The sequence below is a fragment of the Bemisia tabaci genome, chromosome 3 (assembly GCF_918797505.1).
Source record: "Bemisia tabaci chromosome 3, PGI_BMITA_v3".
Classification (NCBI taxonomy): Eukaryota; Metazoa; Arthropoda; class Insecta; order Hemiptera; family Aleyrodidae; genus Bemisia; species Bemisia tabaci.
The window spans coordinates 47,817,733-47,843,731 of NC_092795.1; the positions used below are offsets into that span (position 1 = coordinate 47,817,733).

Below are 25,999 nucleotides of genomic sequence, written 5' to 3' on the forward strand. Positions count from 1 at the left end.
ACATTTTTGATACAGAAGTCGTCAATTGTCAGTTAGTCTTCGATGATTGATAATGTATTGTAAAGTATCAAAGTAGATACAGACTTTTTATACATCCTTCATGGAGTTTGTGAGGCCAGTAATAGATTTCAGGCGATTCGTCAAAAACTTCCTGTAATCATCTCCTGGAAAAATATAATATGTACTACTGAAAATTTTTTTTTAGAACAGCTGTATTAAGAAAAAAATTGGGTCATAGCTTTCCTTTTTGATTTCAGTATGTGATTATTTATATTGTATGTCAAATTTTTCTGGTCGATTATCACGATTTACCAACTTTATCAAAGTTTTTCTAACTTTCGTGTCCTCATTATTCAGGCAAATATTGGTGATGAGATTTACTAGATGTACATCGTTATCAATAATTTTTGTATCTTTGTTGGAACCACAACTTGTCATGTCCAAGTTTTGGGCAATAGTTTTACATATCTTAAAGGACAGTGAAGTCGTACTTTTATCAATTATCTGCCGGTATTGTATCTTGCACATCTCCATTCAAGATTCAAAATGTTCAGCTGTATGAGGAAATAGATGATGTGAAAAGAGGTATTGTTTTGAGAAGGGATCCCTTTTTTTTGTCCTGAATCGCAAGATTGGACTGTCTTCGGTGCCCCCCATCCTGTGATTATCAAGGTTTTTTGAAAATAAAATAAAAATCTAGCTCATTGTGGCGGCAAGAAACATTTTGTCAGTTGTTGGGAATGAATTTGTGAATAAGTTGAATCTTAACAGCAGAATATATATTCACACTTAAGGAAAAGAGTCTCAGCTCTACTAATTTATCTTTTTCTATCCCTCTTACATTGATTCTATTATCGAAAACTTACGCCTATATCGAGTAACAAAATGTAATTTCATGTTATTTTATATTTTTAGAGCCTGACAGCAGCTCACAGAATTTTAAACTAATCATAGTACCATTTAAAATATTTCCTTTTTTAGTATCTTTCTGTTTATTCATTGATAATTAATTTACATTAATTCACCTGATTATTTATTTTATTTTTATCTGACTCGCGAATGTACTATTTCAGTACTGTAGTGAAAGTATTTTTTCTGAAAGTTTAATGATAATTTACTTATTCTTAGATCACCGTACTTGATTTTTTTTTTTTTTTTGCCATTACCAAATGACAATGCTCAACTTCAGAATGCATTGTCTGTCTAAACTAGTTGCTTCAGAATTCTGACAAGTTTCCAGTGACGGGAAGTTCATTTCTTCGGAAGAGCTGAAGTGAATGGTTAAGATGCAGATGATCCATGCACATTGCGCTCTAGTAGATCAGTGACCTGTACAAAAATCGTTGGTAAAAGTTAACTTTATTACAAATTTTCTCGGCAACTTAGACACATGATCAGCGTTAAGGAAAGTCCTCAGCATCTTCATTCTATTTCAAAATGCATTCTAAAAAGACTTTTTGTTTGGAAGTATTACAGCTAGATTACAGGGTCATCATCAGTGCAACTAATATATTTAATTTCGGGTGTGCTAACTCTCAGAGAAGTAATGAGGCTGGGTTTTTGGCTACTGTCATCCTAACTTTAAAATTCCAAACTTCAAACTGTTAGGAAGAATCTCTGATTAGAATTTCATGGCTTCTTAATTTTTCTGATAATTTACATGTACACAGAGGCGCCATTTTGGGGAGACTCTATGTTCTGGATTCGGGCTGGAATAACCACTTGACGCTGCAAACAGAAAGAAAAGAAACGCGGAAAAATTGTCGGAAGAAGTTTGGAGCAAGTGTGTCCCCAAGGTTAGGTTAGGTTATTCGATGATCTTGCTCATCTTGCTGATCTTGCTCTAGGTACCCGTTGTTTCACTGAAAAAGAGGTAAGAGAAGCAAAAAAAGAAACTTCGTCACTTCTCGTCTGATCCTGCAAAAGTCTGAAATGGCACTCTTGTGTGTTGATAAAGTTTTGTGGAAGTTAAGGGTTTACTTTGACAATCCCTCTAGTATTAGAGTCAGAATCTCCGAAAATGTTTGTTTAAAATTAGAAAACTCTTTGGTTTCCTTTGCTTCTTGTTACAATTTACTTATCATTGATGACCACTTAAACTTATTATTTGTTTGCTCATGATTGTTACTTTTCACCTTGATCTTTTGTTACAATTTCGTGGAGTTGTTGGCACCAGAAGTAATTCATTTTCTAAAACATGTTTCTCCGTTTTACTTCAGTTGTTTAGATCTGCTTGTTGATAAATTTAGCTGAAGTATCTTAATATTACAGGGATACTTCTCCTTTCGCCATGCCAGCGAATCCATCCACATTATTTCAGGCATGAGTTAATTTTCCTCTTTAACTGTGGGATTCTGTCATATTTTTTGAGTAACCTTCTTTTTTTCACTTCTCTGCTGTATTAGGTGAAGTACTGAAATTTAAGCTCTCAATAAAATTTTTTTACCCAACTGAACACAAAAAAGTTTTTAAAAAATGAAGTTTTTCTTGTACCAGAATGCACTTCCAAGACAGTAAATCTACATGTAATTGCAAGTGAATGTTCATATGACAGATGGAAATACTTAAAATAATAATTGGCACCCTGTAGTGTTTTTGATACTTTGAGACAAAACTCAGATCTTTAGCATCTTACTTGTGGCAGGTTTTAGAGGTATAAAACCGTGTATGTTAGTGTACTGAAGTAGAAAGTTGCTCTGTACAAAGTAATTACGCCTCTACATGGGAATGCAAATTGATGGTTCCTTCATTATTGTAAAAATTCATTTTTACTTTTTTAGTTGGTGAGTGTGTGATATAGAACTTGTTAATAAATGTTATTTCCCTCCTTTCTTTATTTATAGAATATCTGTATTTTTTTATTTTCTTTGTCCATCTGATCACAGTTGTCACGTGAAAAAATCGACTCATTTCCAACATTTGACAAGTAGCTTTTGTTCATGATTTTTTTCTTCGACATTGTGCTAAGTCCCTAATTGATCATTCGCTAACAATAAGAGGTTCTAACTCGTTAACTTGTTTTTAAGTAGCTGAAGAAAATAACACAATTACTTTCGTGTACTTATTTAACCAAGAAGAGAATACATAATTTCTGGAGTGCCTCTGGCAATCATTCTCTCCTCAAGAAAACTTAATAGTACAATAAAAGTTTAAATTCATTCTAAAATCCTAAAACTTGGGGGAATTTTTTTGAAAACATTTTTTGGAAGAATTTCTAAATAAACCCCAAAAAATTCCTATTAAGAAGAGGGACCCTAACAATTCAAGCCTCTCAAACTCTCATCTTTTTTCAAGTAATTGAGTTAAAGTAATACCTATTCAATCTAATAGGGAGTTATGTTCAGACTGGTGCTTCCTTTATTTGTCAAGTGGCATTCTTTTGGAATGTCTATGAAAGCTTATTCCATCTTAAAACTTCTTGAGTTATACCAGGCGTGCAGAAACTTCCCAATCACTATATCATGATTGCGTGGCTGCTCGCATTTAAAATGCGAAGGCTGTGAAAATTGGGATGGGCAGCGCGCAGGAGCATCAAAACAGTTTTTTTTTGTGAAACCGAGCCCAAATTCGTGTATTTTTAAAAGAATCGCGACAATTCGTGAATAAAGGGAAAAAATGAGGTCATTGCTTTATGCCATTTAGGAATGAAGGGGCTTTTAAATTGGGGAGGCCAAAAACTTTCTGCATTCCTGGTATATTCTGGAATTTATGAACATTGATTTACTTTTTAAGAAGATTTTTCTCGTTGCTTTCGATTGACGTTTTATAGGATTAATAACAGAAAACCCTCTTTCCAGTGAATGAAAGGAAAAATAAAAAAAAGCAGCTGTCTTCCCCTCACTGAAAAAACTTTTGTCAAGGAATTCAACAAAGTTATGTGTGTTTTATTAAAGAGTAAATATTTTGCCTCTTGTAATGATAAATAATAATTTACTGGTGTATTCAGCCTTTTTCAGACTAATGTCTCAGCAAGGTTGTGAAATTTTTTTCCATAAGTTTTCGATAAAGATTGAAGAATGAGGGTCGCAACATTGAACATTGACCGTTGGAATGAATCGGGCTTGTGGAATTTTTAGTCTCGGTATAGTTTACATTGTTGGCTGTACAGAATTTTTTTTAAGGTAATTCAGTTGGGCAAAAAGCAATGGTGAACTTCCTCCTAACTACAGTGTAAAATCACCTAGTAAATTGCCTGCATATGAGAACGCCCTTGTCAACTGCATTTTTAAAATTTTGGTTCTTTACCTGTCTTTCAACTTCCATCTTTCCTCATATGAATTGACTGTGTCAAAAAGATGGCCCAATATTTGCCTAGCCCTCATGAAGGGCACAACAAAAATCTTCAAAAGCAATATGAAGTGTCCAATGTGAATTGTAAATTCATTGAATAATGTTATCTCTTAAAATTTTTATTTATTTGCTACTTGCCCACCATTTTTTAATCATTGAAGTTTATACCTCAGGTTATCAAGAGCCCATATTTCAGATTTTCACCATTTAAGGTAGTGTTACCCTAATTCCAGTTCCAATATTAATTTTTTCCTAGATGAATGTTCGATAAAATTGGAGCATGTTGTAAGCAACTCAACTCTCTGCTAATACTTAGTCTGTTCGGTACCCGTTTCTTTTTTCATATATCATTTTCATAGTGTGTCATATCCTCCGTGAAGATTGAAAAAGTTTTTAACCCAATTCATCTCAAACAAATCCTTCGTATGTGAAAAAAAATTTAGTAAACGTCCTCTCTGACACGTAAGAAAATTAAGTCGCATTGTTTTTATTTAAATCTCAATTTTCCCTCTTCTCTTAATTTTCCAATTTAGAAGCACTTATCAGCTTCGAATTTTTTACCGAAGTACCTACCAGCCATCTCTCATTTACTGAATCCATTGCTTTTTTCCGCCTTTTTCAGCTCTATACAATTTTTTTTTCTTTTTTTTTTCATGAATTCAGTATAATTAAGTTGCTGTAGCTAAATGTACCGGTATTGGACTCTTAAGCTTAACTTTAAGTGGTAAATGTTTTATATTTATTTGATGCTTTATTAATTTATTTTGTTAATGGTAGTTATTTATTCTTCATTAAGTGTAGAGTCTGATAATTTTTATCAAATTGTTTTCTGGAAGGATTAATTTATTTTGGCTGATAATGTTTTGTTGAAGTTTAAACATTTTCTCAGACTCTAATTTAAGACTTTCCCCTGTTTCATATTGTAGAAATGTTACATATTGTATTATTTGATTCAAAAATGGCATTACACCTTGTATAATATTGTTTTTCTCTTATTTATTAAGTTTGATAAAACTTAGATTAGAAAAGAAATATATTGAAAAGAAAAAGAATAAAAAAATCTCATAAAATATTGCTAAATTGTGCGTCTAACTCCACTTTTACGTTTCTATGTACTGTTTTATTTTTGTATTTATGTTTAATAGTGCAACATTTATTTTTATCTCCCTCGAGATTTTGAGCACTTATATGTAAAATTTTAAAGGCAAAATTTTGTTCAAGCTGTAACAAGAAACTAATAAAGTTGACTCAAATTTTTATGCACTCCTGGCTTTGTATTTTGTCTGCAACCCTTTCTCTGATCTATGCTCTAGTGGTCTACCAGCACTGATTCCAAAAGCCATTTTATCGTCTAACATGCAAAAATACACCACTGCACATCATCTTTAATCTTCGGAGAGTAAAATTTACGAAATTATAGACCACTTTTATTCTCGAAAAAACAGAATTAAATCACCATGTTTTTTAGACAGATTACCAGCATATATTCGAAACATGTTTAAAGTGATGTATTTAATCTGTTTCCTTCATGAAGTATTCAGTTCCTACATGTTTTAAGAAATTAAAAGTTTACCTAGGACAAGTTCAAAGTTCGAAGACTTACATATCTCATTTTTAAATAGAACTAAACTTTGTGGTAGGCCCATATGATAGTGTAGTGAGAATTATTATTTTGAATGACTGATGATTATTATGCAATGTCTGAAAAAGTGGAAGTGGGATATCGAGGGCTCCTTCATATCGGTGGTTATGCATTTTTAGCCACTCGGACGTCGAAATTTCATCATGCCATACATTTGCAATTTTGCATGTCCCTTTTACCGGGAAAGTTTTAGAGTCGCTTGGGTTGGCGTTTTGCCCTCTTCTAGGAAACATACATTAGTGTATCAATGAAAGTATACGAACAAGCAGTGCCAGAAGAAAGCTAAAATACTAAGATTTTATCGGCATCAATGTTGTAACTACGATAGTATCACGGTTTTTCCTAACTATCACAACTCAAAGATCCGAAATAATATTTTACTCAGTCAAGTTTCTATTTTATCCGAATCTAGATGAAGTTTAGTAAAGTATAAATTAGTGAAACTACAGATACCTATGATTAGTACCTACCATAAATTGGATTCAAATATGTGAAGCAATTAATACGGATAAAGAAAATAAACATAAGCAGGTATCCCAGTGCGAGAATGGAAATATGAGTACCTTAGAAACTGATGTGTGAACTCTTCAAGAACGTACCACTCCTTTGAGGAAGTTGTGACACCGAACCTGCTATGCCCAGTGCACTGAGAGACCGCACTCGTAACTGCTCAATGCTGTCATGCCGTGAGTAAAATAATGTGCTCACTTCTTTCGAACACAAATGGAACCAAAATATGAATTTAAGTCGTCAATCATACAATAGTGGAAAATACAATTATCCAGGCACCAATCTAATCACCAGATTCTCTCGCGCAATAAAACGGTAGGGTTGAGTAATGTCCGTGACCCACTGAAAATTTTTAAAGCAGTTAAAAATTCCAATCACTAAAATTTAAATTTTCTATCAGTGACGTTTCATCAGTAACCAGGATCTGTCTAGAAGTGTATATTTTCATTGCTGATAACTCAAAATCTCGTTCCTTCTCAAACGTCGTTTCTTCATACAGTCCGTAAAATGTTCTATTTTTTGGTGTACTCGCATTCGTATTAATAAGTGAACGCTCAATTACTTGTCACGATGTGTTTCCGAAGTCATTTTTGCACCGCGTGCCTCTGGTTTACACTCTACTTCGTAAGTCAGAAGTAAGAACTTCGTCTGACGTCCAATTGGATTGCATTTTGCAAAAAGGAACCAGAAGCATTGCCATGTTGATTGTGCGACTTCACCCTTAGCAATAAAATACTGTAATCATGCAAAAATATGAAATTTACATGGTAATTTTGGTATAAATTTACAGTTTTTAGTGTGTGAAATAGAAAATGTTTATAGAGGACCAGGTTTTTCTTCCAAGACAAGAGAAGTTGCACAATCTTAGCAACATTGCAATGCTCTAATTGTTCCTTTTTGCAAACTGCAGTCTAATTGTTTTTACGGATGGGTTGTTCCTAATCAATTTTCGTGGTCTAAAATTCTTGATTTCCGATTTAAGTTCAAAGAGAAAATTGACAATATTCCAAAAAGTTATACGACAATGGCAGTTTCTAAGTGGTGAGAACCATCTTGTCACACATGTCACCGAATCATAGATTTTGACGCAGTGGGGCAATATGTGCCATTGTGCCACAAGGCAAGAGGGAAATACATCGATTGCTGCAGTGCGAAACCACGTATCTCCATTGTGGTGTTTCAACATGTCCGCCTTCGCTATTTCATTTTTCGAGGAGAAGTAGGTCAACTTTACTTATAACTTGAAATTTTCACAGAACATTCTGCTGATGGGAAGAAAAATCAAGAAAATTTTCGATGAATTACGTTGACTATAGTTTTTCAAGGAAACTATGAAGCATGACAGGAAGTCTTCAATGTCGCAAACGGAGGTACTTACGCGATTTTGCACGTCGGTCATCGAAATGAAATATACCCTATCTTAGAAGCGTTAAATCTGCATCATTAGATATGCAAAAGCTATCTAAAATCTCCAAAAAGTGACCCTTTGGCAGTAATGCGATGTCCGAGGACGAGGAACATGGATTTCGAGGAAATTGCTTTAAAAGTTCACCGGCCGTGCAGTCAGTTAAAGGAAAAGCTCACTTCATTCGATTACCTATACTGTGATCTCTCTACACACAACGAGAACTCAATGGACCGGCTGATTTCCTCTCTACAGAGAAATTATCGTTAAAATGATAGTCGATCATGAAAAACGGACGATCTCCGACATCAATGACTCAGTAGACTAAGGTACAACTAGAGGTGAAAAATCTCTACGGTCCCTCGACCCGATACTTTTAGGCGGGGTGTGCACTCTGCTGGTCAGAAATGGTGCACACCGCGGTAGGTCCGGCACCGAGAAGTTCCGAATTTTCAATGATGAATGCGCGCACCGTGGTCAACGCGCAATGTGTGAAGTATCCCTACAGTCTTGTAGGCGCTAATATGCGTTCCGTGTCGACCGCACTGTGTCCGGCGCTATTAGTAAAACTCGTGGAGTCAGCGTTTTTCAACTTGTTACTACCGTTAAGCTTTTGCACAGTCCAGATGACCGTCGTTTAAAATGATAAAGAAATTACAGAAAATCCAACTAATCTTCTTATTATTTACAAGCGGCCAACACAGTGCACGCACCTCTTGTGGAAATGTGCTGATTTGTCAGCCGCTGGAAACTCGTATACAACGGCAGTTAGGCATTGGATACGCTCGTCATCAGATATTATGCTCTTAAGAGGGCAGATTCCTAGGTATTAACTCGTATTTTGACCCATGAGACAGAGCGACGACGGCCGCTCGCTACCGAGAGAATTCTCCGCTGCCACGTTCGTTACGTCAGTAGGAAAACGCATGTATTTAATATAGGAAGTTCAAGGGACCGACTGATTTCCTCGTTATAGAGAGGCTTTCGTTATAACGATAGTCGTTACTCAGAGAGACCACTGTATAATGCAGCTCATGACTTAAAACTTTGACCCATTTTATCTTGAGGGTATAGAAATAACATCGAAAACTAGAACATAGAAAATGTTTGGCCTCGAACCGGTTTTCTCGCTGTGCTAAACAATTTGAGTTCCCACGCAGGCCCGGACTTAGGGCGTGTGCAGGGCGTGCGGCGCACACGGGCGCTAGCCTTTGGGGGGCGCCACGAAAGAAGAAGAGAGGGGGAAAAAAGGGGGGAAAGGAAAAGAAAAAAAGGGAAGAAAGGACAAGGGGAAAAAAGGAAAAGGAAACAAGGTTGGGCAGTGAAAGCAAGGAAGAAGGGGGGAAATGGAAGGAAAAAGGAGGCAAGAAAAGTGAAAAGAGAGTCCGCGAGAAAGGGGGGGGGGCATAAAAACTATAGGCAAAATATAAAGAGAATTGCCGTCTAAAGGTAAATTTTCAGGACAAAAACTCCACTTGGTCCATAGACGGTCAGGCGCCCCTTGACCCTAAATTTGCGGCTGTACAGAAATACAAGAGTAGGCATGTAGTAAGGGGGCGCCATAAATCCATCGAACAGGAGCCGACATAGCATTTTAGGCCACGTCCGCCATCTTGGATTTGAGAATTTTAAACATAGTAAAAATTCGAGTTTCCGGTCGAAAAATACCCTCAGACACCGAGTTTCAAAAAAATCCATCGAACAGGAGCCGACATAGCATTTTAGGCCACGTCCGCCATCTTGGATTTGAGAATTTTCAAAAATCGACTAAAAATTCGAGTTTCCCGTCGAAAAGTACCGCTGATCCCGCGGTTCACAAAGCTCTAACGAACAGAAACGGAGGCCAGAACCGGGGCTCATTTTAGGCGACATCCAACATTTTGGAGTTGAGAATTTTATAAAATTGACTAAAAATTCGAGTTTTCCGTTGAAAAATACCGTGTGATACCGCGTTTCACAAGACTCGAACAAACAGAAACCGAGATAGCATTTTAGCCCACGTCCGCCATCTTGAATTTGAGAATTTTAAAAAATGGACTAAAAATTCGAGTTTCCCGTCGAAAAATACCTCCTGACACCGAATTTCAGAAAAATCCATCGAACAGGGGCCGAGATAGCATTTTAAGCCATTTCGGATTTTCGAATTTTGAATTTTTTGAATTTTGACAGATTTTGATTTAAAACGCGTGATTCCCAAAATCGAAGCTCAGATTCGGATTCCTCGTAAAAAATCGATGCGATTTCATGTATCATACCCTCTGACACCGAAATTCAGGAGAATCCATCAAACAGGAGCCGAGATGGCATTTTAAGCCACTTCAGTCATTTCGGATTTTTGAAGTTGAAAAATTTGACTTAAAACGCGTGATACCCAAAATCGAAGTTCAGATTCGGATTCCTCGTTAAAAATGGATACAATTTCATGTATCATACCCGAGCATAGCGTGAAGGAAAGAGACGTAACGTAGACATACTGATTCGAGCATATGAATCCAACGTGGCAACATGGGTAGTGCTCAGTGGGTCAGCGGAGGAGGAAGAATAAGAATTTATCGTGAGAAATTCCTCGCGACGAAACCGAACGCTTGGCCGGCGCTAAGTGGCGCCTCCCCGTTCGGTTTCACTCGGGCGTCAGGCGGCGGCGTAGTTCAAACGGGCAGTACGACAGAATCTATACGCGTCGTTAAACCTTTTTCCTTCACGCTATTCTAACATATGATACATGAAATCTCATCAATTTTTCACGAGGAATCCGAATCTGAGCTTAGATTTTCGATATTACGCGTTTTAATCTATTTAAAATCGTAGAAGAAATTACAGAATTGTCCTTGAAAATTGATCACACATTAGTGTTTTTTTACGTCATTAAACCTCTTTCTTTCACGCTATTCTAAAATTTGATGCATGAAATCGCATCAGTTTTTCACGAGAAATCCGAATCTGAGCTTAGATTTTCGATATTACGCGTTTTAATCTATTTAAAATCGTAGGAGAAATTACGGAATTGTCCTTGAAAATTGATCACACATTAGTGATTTTTTACCCCGTTTTTCTTCTACGTTCACGTAATGAAATTAGATCAACAGTTGACTCATCGACTAGTCTAGCCTAACCCCCCAGAATTGGTCTAAAGGGCGAACGATTTTATCAGATAAGATGTGCGGTCCTAGTTTCCGGTCAATTGCGGTTTGACGGAAGCTGCGATGAGGATGCGAAACTCGGGCGGATATTAAGTGAGAAACCAGGTAGGGGAAAGGCTTTCTTCCCGAAAAGTTAGTGCTCGGGCCAACTTACATGGTCACTGGAGCATTGTGTAGCAGGTTGTGGGAAACTATTTTTTTGCAGCAACAACCAATTGGATCGCATTTTGCAAAAAGGAACTATAAGAGCATTTCAATGTTGCTGGGATTGTGCAACTTAGGTACATTCTTTGCAAAAAGTAAACTTTGCGACGGCAATTTTCGTCTTGAATTCATACTTTATTGGGAGTAGAGGTGAAACTATAGTTCAGATGATCGTTTATGTTTGCAAGGTTAGCGACATTGGAATGCTCTTTCCCACGATCAGTCAAGAGGATTACGGGCTTATTGTTGAAATTGATGGACGAAGAGATGGACGAAGAATACATAAGGATTATTGGTCCTCCTTGGTCCTTGGAGTATTCAGTCCTATTGGTTGAAATGGGTGGTTCCTATAGACTAAGGAAGAAAATGATGCACTAACTGTAGGGTCTCTCGCGGGTTGCCGTTACTTAGTCTATTACCTACATCGTTTGTCCATCGCCACCAACCGCTTCTTTCAATAGGATTCCTTCATATCCTTTTCGTCTTCTTTCTCTTTGTCTATCGCTTTCAACTATCAGTCCACAGGCTCTTTCCCCGGAAAAAAACCCGATTTTAACGTCCCATATGCATTCATCGTGTGTTGGCAACAGGTACTCACGTGGACGCTGACGACATCCCCACCGAAAAAGAATAAAACCACGATTCTTTTCAATAGCACGGGCTTCAGAAGAGCCGTAACCTCACCGTCATTCGTAGACAAGACGCTCTTCATCAAGCACTTCATCGAATCGGGCGAGAGTGTCGTGATATCCGCCCCGCGCGGTTTCGGCAAATCCACCAACCTGGACATGCTCCGGATCTACCTCGAGATCCCGGACCCACTCGACGACCGCAACGCCACCTCGCGGCTGTTCCAGGACAAACTCATCGCGAGCTCGCCGTTCCCAGATCACTTTCTGGCGCACCCGGTGGTTTTCATGGATTTCGGACGGCTCAACACTTCTTCGCTCTTTGCCTTCGAGGACTCTTTGTGGGACGTCATCTTGGACGAGGTGGACCGCTTCAAACGCTACAGGGAGTTCTACAAGCCTGTTTTGAAATGTGAGGGAGGCCGGAGAAATTACTCCCGCACGGTGGAAGGTCGGTTCGCCAAGCTCGTTCACAACCTCCAGGTGTTGTATCGGAAGCCGATTTACTTTTTTGTTGAGCATTTTGACTCCCCGATCGCGTCCGCACTCAGCAACCCCGAGCTTGACGAGGAGGAGGTTCGGAAGATAGCAGCGCTGATCAGTAGGTGCGTGTGGGTCATTCCTTTTTCGAAAATGAGAGCTGAAAATTGATGCCTTTGTTTTGTTTTGGAGTGAGCCTATTGGCCAGTGGTGGCATAGGCTCGGGTTATCCATGTCATTAATAGTTTTAGCTCCAGTTTACTGAATAAAGTAACGGCTTAAAATCGATGGAGCTCTTGCATGTGTCAGGAATTTGCGATTTACCCATTCTCACGTAAAATTTTGCGAGAAACACGGTGCCACTGGTTTTCTCTAAAATCAACTCCAAAGCTAAAAAAAAAAAAAAAAAACTCTCAAAGTTAAGGCCGTAATGGAGGGTATATCCCACGCTACCCTGACAATCCATCTCTACATCATGACAAACTCTCTATGCAAAGACAGGGAGGAAATACATTAGAAGTGTTACTGTGTTTCCAGTTTTTGAGTCCCCAAAAAAAAGTGGCAACCCTGTTGAAGCCAGCGAAAGATTCAAAGCGTTCTATAATTTGAAAGCTTCTGTGATTTTGTGTCTTTCTTATGGACAAATGTTTACCTAAAAATGTCTGTGCTTTGCAGCCATGCCTCTGCAGAAAGTAGAAAAAATTACATTATTTTTATTTATGAGTAGAAAAAATAACATTTTTTTTATTCATGAGTAAAAAAAATTAATTTTTTTTATTTACTAGTAGAAAAAATAATGAGGGTCCAAGAGCAATCAGCCATCATATCCACCGACGGAAGAACGCAGCAGACACGATGTCGCAAATAACGCCCAAACCCGGGATACAACTATTCGTACTCGATGGATGCCCGTGTTGCATATAGACACATTTGAAGGCGCTCTGCGGCGCTCGAATATAGATACGCACCGAGCATGGCGCTGTACCGGCACGCCACTACATTTTGCCGGGTCAGTGTGTTTCCGAAGATTAATGAGGAATGGGCACTAGAAACCTCCTTCGATAATAGCCGTAAAACCGTCATTGTACCGTCTTAGTTGATATTCCGGTTTGTGATGTTTAATATTTATGCAGCAGAAGAGAGGTTCAATACGATTTTATTGAAGATGAGTCAGAGTTGTTAGAAAACGTGCTTGAATGCTCATATTTAACCGATTACCAACAAATAATTCTGCTAAGCAGTGAGAAATGATTCTATAAACTGTTCAGAAATCTTATGAAGAGTTTACCAGAAGTTCGTATCGATTTAATTTCAGTTTCTTATAAGTGCGCATTGCCCATGGTTTCAGGTTAGTTGGAGTGGCTCATGACACGCAGAGCGAATTCCCCGTCCATTCTTTGTTCATGGCCTCCGTTTCTGTGGACAAGATCTACGATCTTAGCTCTGCGCATCCTGCCTTGAGGTTCAGGCGGACCATGGACGATCCAGAGCTTGCCAAGTTTTTCGGCTTCACAGAGAATGAAGCGTTGTGTCTGGCGAAAAAATTCAACCGCAGCGTTGACGAGATGCGCCTCTGGTACGGTGGCCGCCACGCAAGGAGCGCTGCCGATGCCATTTACTGTCCGTACTCAACTGGCCGATTCATCAGGTGAGTTTAGAATTAGATCATGGCAAATATTATAGAAGATAACTTAACTGCCGTGCTGAGAAAAAACGCCGTGTGTTCCCAAATCTCTCCCTAGAGAGTATGAATATTTTCGAGAAAATAATGAATATTTTTCCTTAAAATATTTAGCTAATTTTTTTTAATGTTCCGATATTTTAGATGAAATTGCGAATCGAAGTTTCTGAAATTTTGAATGTATTAATGTTTTTCAGAAAATTAGTGTATTATCAAATGAATTTTGGCAAAATCTCAAGGCTCATACGGCGTTCTTCCCTGGCACGGCAGATCAGCTCTCGGCAGACAGTTCAAATTGCATAGGTAACTACTGAAATAAAGAAACTTGCAACCACCAAATCCTTGCACATTGGTATTTAAAAAGTAAGTTTTTTATTTGCATGAATACGAAACGAAAATTGCTGCCGTATGTTTCTATGTTTTAATATCATTACAAATGATGGTTATGATCTCATCCACTAAACCAAAATAGATTGCGTAATAGTGTGAGAAACTCAATTTCAGTGTTTCTGCTGATTTTAGGGTACAATCCTAAATCACTAGTTTTGGCCTCATATGCTTTTCAATTTCGGGCATAGAAATCTAATTTCAATTTTATCAATTTACTTATTTTTTAAATCATACGAGGGGCTTGGAAGACAAAGCGCGTAAGTGCAGTTTTTGCTATTTCAAGAAATACTTGTTTAAAGTTTCAAACTTACATGAAGCCCTATGGTGAAAAGGGAAATTTAAACTCACTATTTGATGCTTTAGAGTCGGATTTTAGTCGTGAATTTCTCACAGAATATACTCTCAAACTGGTTTTAGTTGAGTTCATTACTATCTCAATTTTTCAAAAACTGCACTTATGCGCTTTGTCCTCCAAACCCCTCATAAGTGTCAAAAGTATACAATATTGTTACTTTTTCGAGTTACTACTTAATACTACTCGATAGCTTGCTACTTAATAGCAAATTTACATCATTCACAGATTAGGTGAGCCTAAGGGGTACTGGGGAACACACTATCTCAACTGGAAAAACGAAAGCTTTCCCTCGGAAATGGCGATGCTAGGCACACTCGGGCACCGATTAGAGGACTCTTTGTACACCAAAATTCAAATCCAACCACGTAATATCACACTGGACGATATCTTCGCATTGCGCATTAACCTTCTAGATGTATTCAGCGGAAACCCCCACATTCTTGAAACAAAACTATGCCACATAGCGTTGCAATTGCTGAGCGAATACGGCGTCTATACCACTTCATCATCCAACGAAATCAGAGTGCCAAATCATGAGGTGGAATCGGAGCTGAAGCGTCTCATCTACTCGTCCGCGTATCTACAAGAGAGGTTCCGCACGAAACCGGAAGATGTCTCTGCTTACATCCAATCTCTAGGTCAAGCGACGAGAAATGACACTAAACTTTTTGAAGACAGTTTAAAAAGCATACATCGACTTCTATCCCGTAGCAACGTGAAAAGCAAGAGGGACATGTTGACTGTTTTGTACTATTCCACGATGGCTAGAACGTATCGCGACTACGCTATGTTTTTGCGTCAGTATTCGGAGGTTCCGTTATTCGAGTCGGGAAAAAGCAAATATTTCCTGCTCGATATGATGTTTTTTTCCTGGGATAGAACAAGGATTATTTTTGAGCTAAGGTTTGAGCAAGAGTCGGCACACGATGCCCTCGAGCAAATTCTGCAAAGACAATATAGTAGGGTTTTTGAAGAAAAACGTTTTAAGCATTTTATCACTAAGCAGAAACTCTATGTCGGAGTACATTATAGTTCCAAGTCCAATTTGACTACATTGAGCTATTTATATAATTCAGATAGAATTGAAGATGCTGTTAGCGTTTCTTTGCCTATCACGGTAGGAGAGATAAAAAAGCGGTTCGATAACATTTTAAAGTCACCGAAACCAGCACGAAAAATTTTCAATTTTTCAATTACCAACAAATGAACAAATGAACTAATTTTCCAAAATTGACCAGCAATTAAAATTCTTCGTTTCACTTTGCAAGTTATTAAGCAGAGTAATTTTGAAATAGATCTCTACTAATGACTGTACATTTGCTACTGAAAAGTCTGAAGTGACGAAAGAAAACATTTTATGCATTTCACGTATTTTAAGGTACTAGGAACGTATTTTAGGGTACTAGAGACGTATTCTTGGTAACTTATAGGAAGTATTTTTAAAGAGTTACCGCTATAATTTACAAATTCATTGACGATTCTCTCATATACGACAATTATTATTTTAGTGAAACGCAAAATTCTTCATGAACTGACCTTTCGTATTTTGACATCAATAATGCGTGACTTCTTGTAAATCTTATCGATGTCTAAAGTGCAAAACCACTTACCTCGGATGAGGCACGCGTTTCAAAATTTTCGTCCAATGTTATTTTTTTGAAGAGATTCAAGCCAACTTGATAGCTTGAATTTAGTATACAGAATATTCTGCTAACAGAGAAGAAAAATCAAGGGAGTTTCTAAGAAATTACATTAATTAGTTTTCCAAAGAAAAAATACGGATGTCTGCAACTTTGCAAGCGGAGATACGTGGATTCGCACCGTAGCCATCAAATCCGAAGCTTATCAATTTCTGATACAACACAAGAGGAAACCTCTTACTTTTGGCTACGATGAAAACTTCGCAAACGGAGATACGTGGTTTCGCACCTTAGCTATCAAATCCGAAGTTTACCAATTTCTGATACAACACAAGAGGAAACCTCTTTCTTTTGGCTACGATGAAAGCTCCATGCTTTCAGCGAGGGGTTGAAAGGGTAATGCGAGCTGCGCGGCCAAAAAGGTCATCGTGGCGAGAAAGGCGCCGACCCCCTACTCTCAATGCCGTCGTACCCCATACTGTCGTTATGCTTCCTCATTTTTTATCGGAACGATGTCGCGACAGCGACTTGAGACATGGCGCCAGCCGCGCTGAGTGCTGCGCTCAGAGCACAAGAAAGCCAGAGCGCCTTCAATTTTGACGTATGCAATATGGACATCCGTAGAGCTGGAATAGTTGTATCGAGGCGCCTGAGCCGAAGACCGAGGTTCTAACAAGAGGCGTCGTCCTCCTTTATTATCCTTATCTGTGACCGTCCACGGTATTTACGCTTCAGCTAAGGAGGAGAATGATTCTGGTGTGTGATTTTTGTAAAGTTGAGTAAAAAAATCAAAATTTGAGTTTCCAACGGAAGAAATCATTGACAGTTCCCCCAACAAAAATAAGTTGCGTGTAATTTGGCCAATTCTTTTCGGCCAAAAGAGAGCGGAATGTTGTAAGATAATTCAACGATTTTAAGCACCAAACGTGAAATATCAGAACATCTACAAAGTTCCTCTCGACACTACACTATTTCAGCTACAAAATCAAAACCTACCTAACTCTATTTTGGCTCGCATTTTTTTATGCGTTTTTTGTGCCAAAATTTACGTTAAACTCTTCTCCCGCAGGCTCTTGTTTAAATGTCTGAATATTCAGAAGTATCGGAAAACGTAACATGTTTTCTCTCCAAAATCATACATAGAAAACGATTTACACGACGGGAAGTTTTGAAATCAATTCCTGAACGAGACATTGGCAAGTATTTTAAACACAGATCAAACGGAAGTTAGATCATACGAATGACGTCATTTATATTTTTGCTATTTAACCAATGTTAGAGAAAACACTTATATTCTATTAAGGAGTTGATTTACAGACTTCTCGTTGTATGATTTGTTTATCTTGTGGGATTTTGAAGAGAAAACACGTAGCGTTGTGTTATAATTCATATTTTGTCTAGAAACTCATTTTGAGTGCTTTGGCACAGAGATCGCCTTTCTTTCACGGATGTCAAATTTAAAAAGAAGAATTATTCAAACGTTACCTCATTGTTTTCTGAGCCTCTTTGATATACTTGTAGGAACTTCGGTGCAATAGTTTTCGAAACAACCTAAATAATTTTTTGCAAAGGAGAAAAACTTTAGATTTTAAGCAGAAACTCCTTAAAGACACTATTTTTTAATAAAATTACAGTATAGTATAATAAAGCTGATCTTTTAAAAATATGATTTCTTGCATACTTTAATCCCTCAAAGACTTATGTATGCCTGTGACTTTGTTGTTGTTTCCCAAAAATTTGTAGTTCCCAGAAATAGTAGTTCCTACTTGCAAAATGAAATCCATCTCTACAACGCTGAGTGTGATCAGTAAAACACTGAATTTAATAAGACCTACTTGGTTTTGCAATTAGGAACTATAATTTCTGTCTCATCCGTAAAAACACATATGCACATTGGGAAACTAATGGTACACACGCTGTTTTTATCAACTAAGCCAGAGATTCTAGATCCTAATTGCAAAATGAATTCCGTCTCCCCAACGCTGAATGTGATCGTTAAAACACTGAAATGAATAAGACATAAAGAAGACTGAAACTTGTGGCAAGTTTACTCTGTAGCAATGAGAGTATGCGCCTTTTCGTGGACCCCCTCCCCCTCCCCGTTCCCGGCACGTGGTCGGGGGTTCCTCTTCCATCCCCCAACGATGCGGCGAACCACCTTCCCTCTGTTCAATTCAGTTGGCGTGTTTACCTCCGCGTCACCGGAAGCTCGAGTCAAGTTCGTTCCGTGTTCCTCCTCGATCGTCACGTCTCCGATTCACGTGCTCGACGGAATTCAGTGTTCGCCCCGCTCGTTGTAACCGTTTCGAGTTTTTGGTTCGCGCGTAGATCTCGATTTCCAGCGATTGAATTTTCCAATTTTCATCAGAATCGATTTTCTTAATCTGGTTTATTTTTGTTTTCTTTTTATCAGTGATCGAATTATTTTCGTTGTGATTTTTTTCGGGATTGAGTTGTGAGGTGTTTCGATGAATCGTTGGATTAAAGTGTTTGAAAGTGCAGAGTTTCAATACCTGACATAATTGTAAGTATGCTGTTGTTAAGCGCGGTATACTTTACATTTTTCAATTTTTTGTCATTTCATTTAAGGGGCTTGGAGGACCGACGCATAAGGGCAGTTTTTGCTATTTCGAGAAATAAATGTCTGAATTTAGAGATTACACGGATCCTCATGGCGGAATGGAAGTTCAAACTGAATCTTTGATGCTGAAAAATTGGAATTTGGGAGCGAATTTTTCACAAAATATGCATGAAGACTAGTTATCCTTGAAATCATTCATATCTCAAATATTTCAAAAACTGCACTTATGCGCCTTGTCCTCCAAGCCTCTCATTTTTATTGTTGTATTTACTTATTTTTGGTGTTGTTGTAAAGGTATAGTTTTTTAAGTTATTTTTTTAGAGTAGGAGGCATCAATAATTTTGGAGATGGAGCTTGTGGCACAGTGCAAATGCTGCTTCACAGCTTGAATGACTTCAACTCTATTTCAGACCTGTTTAGCCGATAAGGCGTGGTAGCTAGGTCCTACAGCAGACCTGTGCTTGCTAGCTAGTGAAGCAGATATGTAAATTTTTCGATATATTATTAAGTAGAGAGCTGCCCCTTGATCGCCTCGCGGTCCATCCCAATGAAGCTCTTCGCATCTTAGGCGTTATGCGTTGTTACGCGTTACTCAGATGCTATACTTATAACTTATGAGAGCGCGTATCGTCTACCCCGTCAAATGGAGGCGAAAACTTGTCTATACGATATCTCAGTCAGTCTGCAACTATTTTAGGCCGTTCCAATTCGGCCGTGAATAAGAGCCGTAACCATCAAATTTTCGAAATCGACTTTTCTACAAAATTTGTCTAATCTCTGTCAGATGAAATCACTGAAATAGCTGCACTAGCAAAGTGCGTCTTATTTGTGTGAAAACGAGACATATCGACGGTGTAAGTCGGCTATCACATAACGCGGTTTGCGACGTTGCAGACCTGTCATACCTTATTTTTTAAACGGGAAAACTACTCAATTCTTTAAAACTGCCGTGATTTTTCCTCTTTATGCGCAGAAAATTCTGCAAAAACTTCAAGGAATGATGCCTATTTTTTCTCCTTTAAAAAATAACCTAGAGACAGAGATTTTCAGACACCGCAAACGAGATATGTGATTGCGGACTTACGCCGTCGATATGAGAAAGCCTTAGGTAAGTGCGCAAAAAATACCGTAGTTTCAGACATAACAGCCGTAAGGAGCATTTATTCCTTTAGAAAGCCAATCGAAGCAGTTCTTTTAAGTAAAATGCCGCCCTTATTCTGCCGATTTCTACTCTGAAAATGTGTTTGTTGTGTGTCTAAAACGCAAACACGGAAGCATACTGAAAGGTAGCACTTACGGCTGCCTTGCTTGCCTAACATGCAAAAGAATAGTACCCTTTTTTATCAATAAAATAGACTTGGTCGATTTTTAATCATCCGAACGATTTCTAAGAGTCTTTCTGATGATTGGTGGCAATTTGAAAAAGAACGGTAGCTTCTTTCAATAAAATTTTCAGCTCAGACGCTAATGAGCCCATTTTCTCAATTAACTTCATTTTTGCATTTACCAACCGTACCTTTATACCTTGCCTGCTCTCTTCGCCATCACGGCAGAATTATTCTGTTTGGGAGCGATTCAATGCCAAATAAATGGTCTTATATCATGCAAATTTGCTGTTTTTGTAGATCAATTTCCTAAAACTTTAAGTTTTCGCACAGTGCGGCAATCCTGCTAGTAGTGTAGACAGACCTATCCTTTCATAAATAATTTGATTGAATACTGGGGTGGATTCTCTTATGCATTCATAATAAAGTGTATCTCCGGAATTACCTCTTAAACTTTGAAAGCCGCTGAGGGGCTTGGAAGTTGATCCAGAGGCAACATCATGTTTCTCGCGAAATTTTAAACAGCAATGGTTAGTTAATCATCTGTACAGGCGGTTCTTAGTGGGTTCACGTGGTTCACATGAACCTAAATGCGGAATTTGAGATGACACCAAAAGTGCAAAATCGTCAAAATTAAATTCAATTGAATGAAATTGTTAACTATTTATTTTTCTACTTTTGGTAAGAATTTTCCATGTTATATTAGCAATCGACTTTGAACAATGTTTGATTCATTTCCTAACTTTTCACTATCTAAAAATCTGAATAATCGGGGGAAAAACACAGAAAAACCCGATATAAACCTTAAAATTTGTCTCATAAATATTACGATATTCAAGTTGAACGTATGTCAAAATAGCATCCGCGAGAGATTTGATTTTCAAAATTTTCCAGGAGACGTCCCCCGGAGCCCCCTCTTACTGAGGTGCGTCGCCCCCTTAGAACCCGCACTCACGCTCCAACAAAATGGTTCTAAATCTCCTGGCACTCACAAGCACAGAGGTCTACATAAACCGCCTACGTCAGAAAGTCCTTCTTTTCTTTAATGTGCTATATAGTGATCATCAAGCAAAAGGGTCCTCAAGGTGCACTGGTCTGGAAGCAAACATCAATTCAGATATTGACCAAATTTTGCTAAATTGCCGGTTTCACCTAGAACTTTTTGCCAAAAATGAATCGATTACGCCGAAAACCACATTTCAGCTGCCTCCTTCCGAAGAGTCCATTTTATAAACTCTAAAATAAAGCTGAAAGTATGCTAACGCGAAAATAGATCGTTACCCGACTGATCAATACAATGTTTTGTATTCACATACCACCAGTTTAATCATAGGGTGTATGATATGAATTCTTTGGGAAGAAACAACTCGGATGTGCCGTTGTAAAGAAACCAGTTCTTTAGGAGAATGTCTTGGCTGTCTCAATTTTTGCTCATTCCCATATTAAATTCATCTGAAGGTGTAATATAAACTGTCCAGCTCAACAAATAAACTAAACTGGGGGTAAAAAACATAGTTTTTGAGTTTTCCATGTTGAGCACTTTTACTACTCTGAAGAACTTTGGATCAAAATGTCAAGCTAAAATTTGTACCATCAATGATGTTGCAACGGATTGTGTTTGAATCTGACAACAGTGATCATAAACTTCATTTGCATGCATCTTTTTCTTTAAGCTTACAATGATCTCTGATTTTAAAATTCTCTCAAAGCGTTAATTTTTGTTCAATTTTTGGGAAATCTATGGCTCGATTGATGCGAAATTAACCTTTCTAAGCCATGAATACAATCTCATCTTGTTTTTCACCTTAAGGTGATTCGATGGACGCCATATTTTGTGTCAGAACGGCATGCGATATATCGCATCAATTGGTTCCATTTTTCAGCTACTCGTCATTTTTCTCCAATTTTGAGATCGCAATTCTGTTGTCAGGAGACTAAAGCACTCACTTACCAATTTTAACAAAGAAATTCAACGCAATAAAGGCGTGGTTTTTTTAGAGAGAAAACATCGCATTCGATACTGATATCAAAACTGCACTCGAATGCGATATTTTCTCTCTAAAAAAACCACGCCTCTAGGTATTACGTTGAATTTCTTTGTTAAAATTGGTAGGTGAGTGCTTTAGTCTCCTGACAACAGAATTGCGATCTCAAAATTGGAGAGAAATGACGAGTAGCTGAAAAAATGGAACCAATTGATGCGATATCGACGGTGAAACTACCAAACCACGTATCTCGTTTGCGGTGTTTAAAAATCTACGCTCACATTTTATTTTTTTAAGTAGACCAAATCAATATCATTCCTTGAAATTTTCACGGAATTTTCTCCGCACAAAGAGGGAAAATCACAGAAATTTTCAAGACTGGATGTTAAGTAGTTCTTCATTTAAAAAATAAAGTATGACAGGAAGTCTGCGACATCGCAAACCGATATACGTGGTTTGGTAGTTTCACCGTCGATATATCGCATGCCGTTCTGACAGAAATATGGCGTCCATTGAATCACCTCAGCACGACCCCGCGAAATTCGACGCCTCTGCGCCAACTGAGATTTCAACTTCCGATGCAGAGACTCTTGCAATTCCTTGTGCTATTTGTTCGTGAACTACGTTAAGAGCTTTAAAAAAAGTCCGATTTCAGATGATTGGTCTCCAGTTGCGAATGCAATCTAGGTCGCATCAATGATTCAATTGTCCTTGCCGAAACATCGCGAGTGCTTTACGCGTCGCGTCACGAGGCGCGGCAAAGTGCTGAGCCGATTGTAAAGGATGTGACTCGATCGGGACATTAAGTCCTTTCTTTCACTTCAAAGCCCTCTGAAAGTTTTAAAATTCTGTCTCAACTCGGCTCCATGTCAGAAAATAAGGGAATTAAACACTCATGAATAATGTCAATCCAAGATCTTCCGTCGAATTATTAACGCTTCCGCTGTTGTCAGAGTTATCACGATAGTGCAGCTGTGAGACACAATAAGACGAAGATCATGAGTAAGATCTGGCGACAGTACCGGGAATCACGCAGCTCTCTTAAGTATTCTTGATCCCTTTCAGCGGATACTTTGGATTCATTTTTTTTAAAACTCGGTGTCAAGGCACCCGATCTTTCCATGCGGGGCTCTCTAAAGTCCGTGATACAAATCGTCGTTCCCTGCATGAAGGAAGGTGCAATAATGCAAAATTTACAAATACTAAATTGTATACAATGAATTTTTTTTGTATACAATGAATTTGAATATTTTGAATTGTATACAATGAATTAATTTTTTTCCAGGAATATGACAGTAAAATTTTTAGCAGAAAATGTTACTGATTTGTGCGCGTAATCAGTGGAAAATCGAAGAGATTTTCACTCTGAGCCGCCCGACGGATTGCCCGTAAAAATACGATTCGTGAGTCGAAATTTCGCATCGCTGAAGAGAAATTACGATATTTCGTCTAGGAGGCGATGAAAAGAGAACTGCATTCAAACCTACAGGATTTGCCTTTCAAAGGCAAACATTACCTCAGTGTACAAGCGGTTGTACGTCAGACCTGTCCTGTCGGTAGCTGTTACAGACCAGAGGCATTCCCTATGCTGCCAAAATTTCTTCCATCTCGCCCAGGAGGATGAATTCCTTGCCAAACAAAAGAATTTGAAATATTTAATTGTTCACATGCGCTACCATGCTACGGCATAACGTCGTATGAGCCTTCAGAGGTTGCCAAATTTTCTTCGATGAGAAACGAATTTGCTAAATGGAGCATATTTTACCCCGTTTTGAAAATTTGATCATTTTATTTGTCTAAAAACCTTTGTTCCACCTGAAAATGAATTTAATAAAACTCATACTATGTTTTTCTCCTAACTAGCGTGAGGTTCGTCTCAAAACTTCAGAGTCAATTCGAACCTAAGCTGGGATTCGGACCCAAACAAATTAGGATCATTGGCCGATTCAGTCGCAAAATATCACAGACAGTCGAAGTTTGAGTTCCTCCTCAACTAGCGACAAAGTTGTTGAACTCAGCTGGATACATTAGCACCGAAGATTCCGTTCGACCGTGTTTCTGCACGCGGACGTTTGACAACGTTCGAGGTTCACGAAAGTTTGTTCGTTTGGGTCGGTTTTGATTAAAGGTCGGGAAGCCGCGTTCCGCAATGAAATATTAAAGTTTCGCCAAGCGTGAATTGAAAATTACGAACGCGCTAATTTTTGGGTCCAGCGTGGTATGGGAGTCGGAAGTCAGTGTGGGGTTCCATCCGGGAATTTTTCTTCATGCTTCCGCCCTCCCACCTCCTGACCGCAACCTCCTGAGCCCCGAACTTTTTCCAGTCCTAGCCAGAGCATTCAAGAGGTCATTTGTTAGCGATTCTATCCCTCCAGGTTTTCTCTAAAGACTCATTCATTAATATTTTTACTGCGAAATATTATTGACAGTATAGATACTAGATGCTTTTGAGCTCCGGTGAATTCCCCCTTCGAATAAAAATCCCGAATGAATCAGTGAGAACGAAAACACACCAACTCGAAAAAATGGAAATAATCAAGACACGCACAAAATTACACAGTAGGCGAAGAAGCTAGTCCAAGAAAAATATTTTTGGTATGCCAACAGACAAGTACTTAAGGACACTTTAAAGGTCCAAGTTGGAACAGATGCGCTAACTTCAATGACCTTTTTAAAAATTGACTTTCTTTAATGAAAATTGAGACTTTTTGAGTTACCGATTTGTTGTGTTTTCGTTCTCACTGATTCAAATTATATTCATATTCGTATCGATAGCTTAAGTGCGCAAACCGTATCTCCGTTTGCGACGTTGCAGATTTCCTGTCATACTTTATTTTTTTATCGTAATTTCATTTCCTTGATTTTCCTTTCGGTTAGTGGAATATTCTGTGTAAATTTCAAGCTGTAAAGCTGGCTTGATTCTCTTCAAAAAAATAAAATAGGGAAAATCTGTAAACACCGCAATGGAGATACGTGGTTTCGCACTTTGACCATCGATACGCTGTTCCCAAACCATAAAGGTATATTCACTAAGCAACTTCAAGAAACGCTCTTTTGCTAGGTTCAATCTTTTGGGAGAAAAATCAGATGCAGAAATGTTTTAAAAAAAATCATCAGAACATTTCGGTCTAAGTGGTGTAAGGGATTTAGCTTAGTTTGACGCTATTTGAAAATGAATATAAATTACTGAGCAACTTCAATGCTGTTTAAATCATATTAATTTTTCCCTTTCTTTTTAACGAATCACAATATTTTGCGATAGTTGAAAGCAAAGTTGAGGTAAAATGGGACCAAAAAGTATCAAGTATAGCCGCTTCATCCGCGTAACGCTGGACCTCTTCTTTCACTAAAAATCAACGTGCAACAATGCAACAATTAATTAAATCCGTGCGGAATCCCCTCTCGCTCACCATTCATTCTCGTCAGGTCATGGAAACAAAACTTCTCGCCAGAAGACTAATCGCCTTTAATTTTAATGAGATATAGATCGCGGTTTTCTGAAGTTTCCCGCTAAGTGTAAGTCAATTTTAAGTATATCGGTAGTAAAAAACGCATAGCTCAGTTTGCAGCCCTGCAGACATCCTGTCATCTATTTTATTTTCTAAATTGTAAACTAAACTCAACGTCATCTCTTGAAAACTTCGATGATTTTCCCTGTCTTTGCTTGGTGAGGATATTTCGTAAAAATTTCAAGCCAAGATGTCCCTGGTAAAAATTGGCGATAGGAGCTGCGTTTCAAAAT

At 38.2% G+C, this 25,999-nt stretch overlaps 2 protein-coding genes and 1 long non-coding RNA gene across 7 annotated transcripts in view; 2 read left to right on the forward strand and 1 right to left on the reverse strand.

The window, feature by feature from the left end:
* Positions 1–704: 704 nt before the first annotated feature.
* Positions 705–6,649, reverse strand: LOC109030554 (uncharacterized). 2 transcript variants are annotated; one of them, XR_002008726.2, is made up of 2 exons: positions 6,496–6,649; positions 705–1,329 (listed from the first exon to the last, which is right to left on the reverse strand). It is a non-coding gene; the product is annotated as an uncharacterized lncRNA (long non-coding RNA). The 2 variants fall into 2 exon arrangements; XR_011899575.1 differs by having other exon boundaries at positions 6,403–6,557.
* Positions 6,650–6,813: 164 nt separating this feature from the next.
* Positions 6,814–17,651, forward strand: LOC109030551 (uncharacterized). Of its 3 annotated transcripts, none has more exons than XM_019041559.2 (4): positions 6,814–6,940; positions 11,782–12,425; positions 13,649–13,948; positions 14,952–17,651. In XM_019041559.2, exons 2-4 carry the CDS (start codon positions 11,980–11,982, stop codon positions 15,931–15,933), a joined length of 1,728 nt encoding a protein of 575 aa, XP_018897104.2. In that variant the 5' UTR covers positions 6,814–6,940; positions 11,782–11,979; the 3' UTR covers positions 15,934–17,651. The 3 variants fall into 3 exon arrangements, with proteins under 3 accessions (XP_018897104.2, XP_018897103.2, XP_018897102.2); XM_019041558.2 differs by having other exon boundaries at positions 6,837–7,077; XM_019041557.2 differs by having other exon boundaries at positions 6,838–7,066.
* A 143-nt stretch (positions 17,652–17,794) lies between these two features.
* LOC109030553 (transmembrane protein 151B) overlaps positions 17,795–25,999 on the forward strand; it is a 158,674-nt gene continuing 150,469 nt past the window's right edge. The window contains exon 1 of one of the 2 annotated variants that reach the window (XR_011899574.1): positions 17,795–18,890. The gene's annotated coding sequence lies outside the window, so the exon portion shown is untranslated. The remainder of the gene's footprint in view (positions 18,891–25,999) is intronic. The other variant, XM_019041560.2, reaches the window with a different exon arrangement.

What these genes read in the sequence shown, in the direction of transcription:
- LOC109030551 (XM_019041557.2), top strand. Translation starts at nt 7,013, where the DNA reads ATGTGTTTCCGAAGTCATTTTTGCACCGCGTGCCTCTGGTTTACACTC. An exon ending in TCTGGTTTACACTCTACTTC is followed by an intron (nt 7,067 to 11,781) that starts GTAAGTCAGAAG and finishes TGTTGGCAACAG; the next exon opens with GTACTCACGTGGACGCTGAC. An exon ending in TCAACTGGCCGATTCATCAG is followed by an intron (nt 13,949 to 14,951) that starts GTGAGTTTAGAA and finishes CATCATTCACAG; the next exon opens with ATTAGGTGAGCCTAAGGGGT.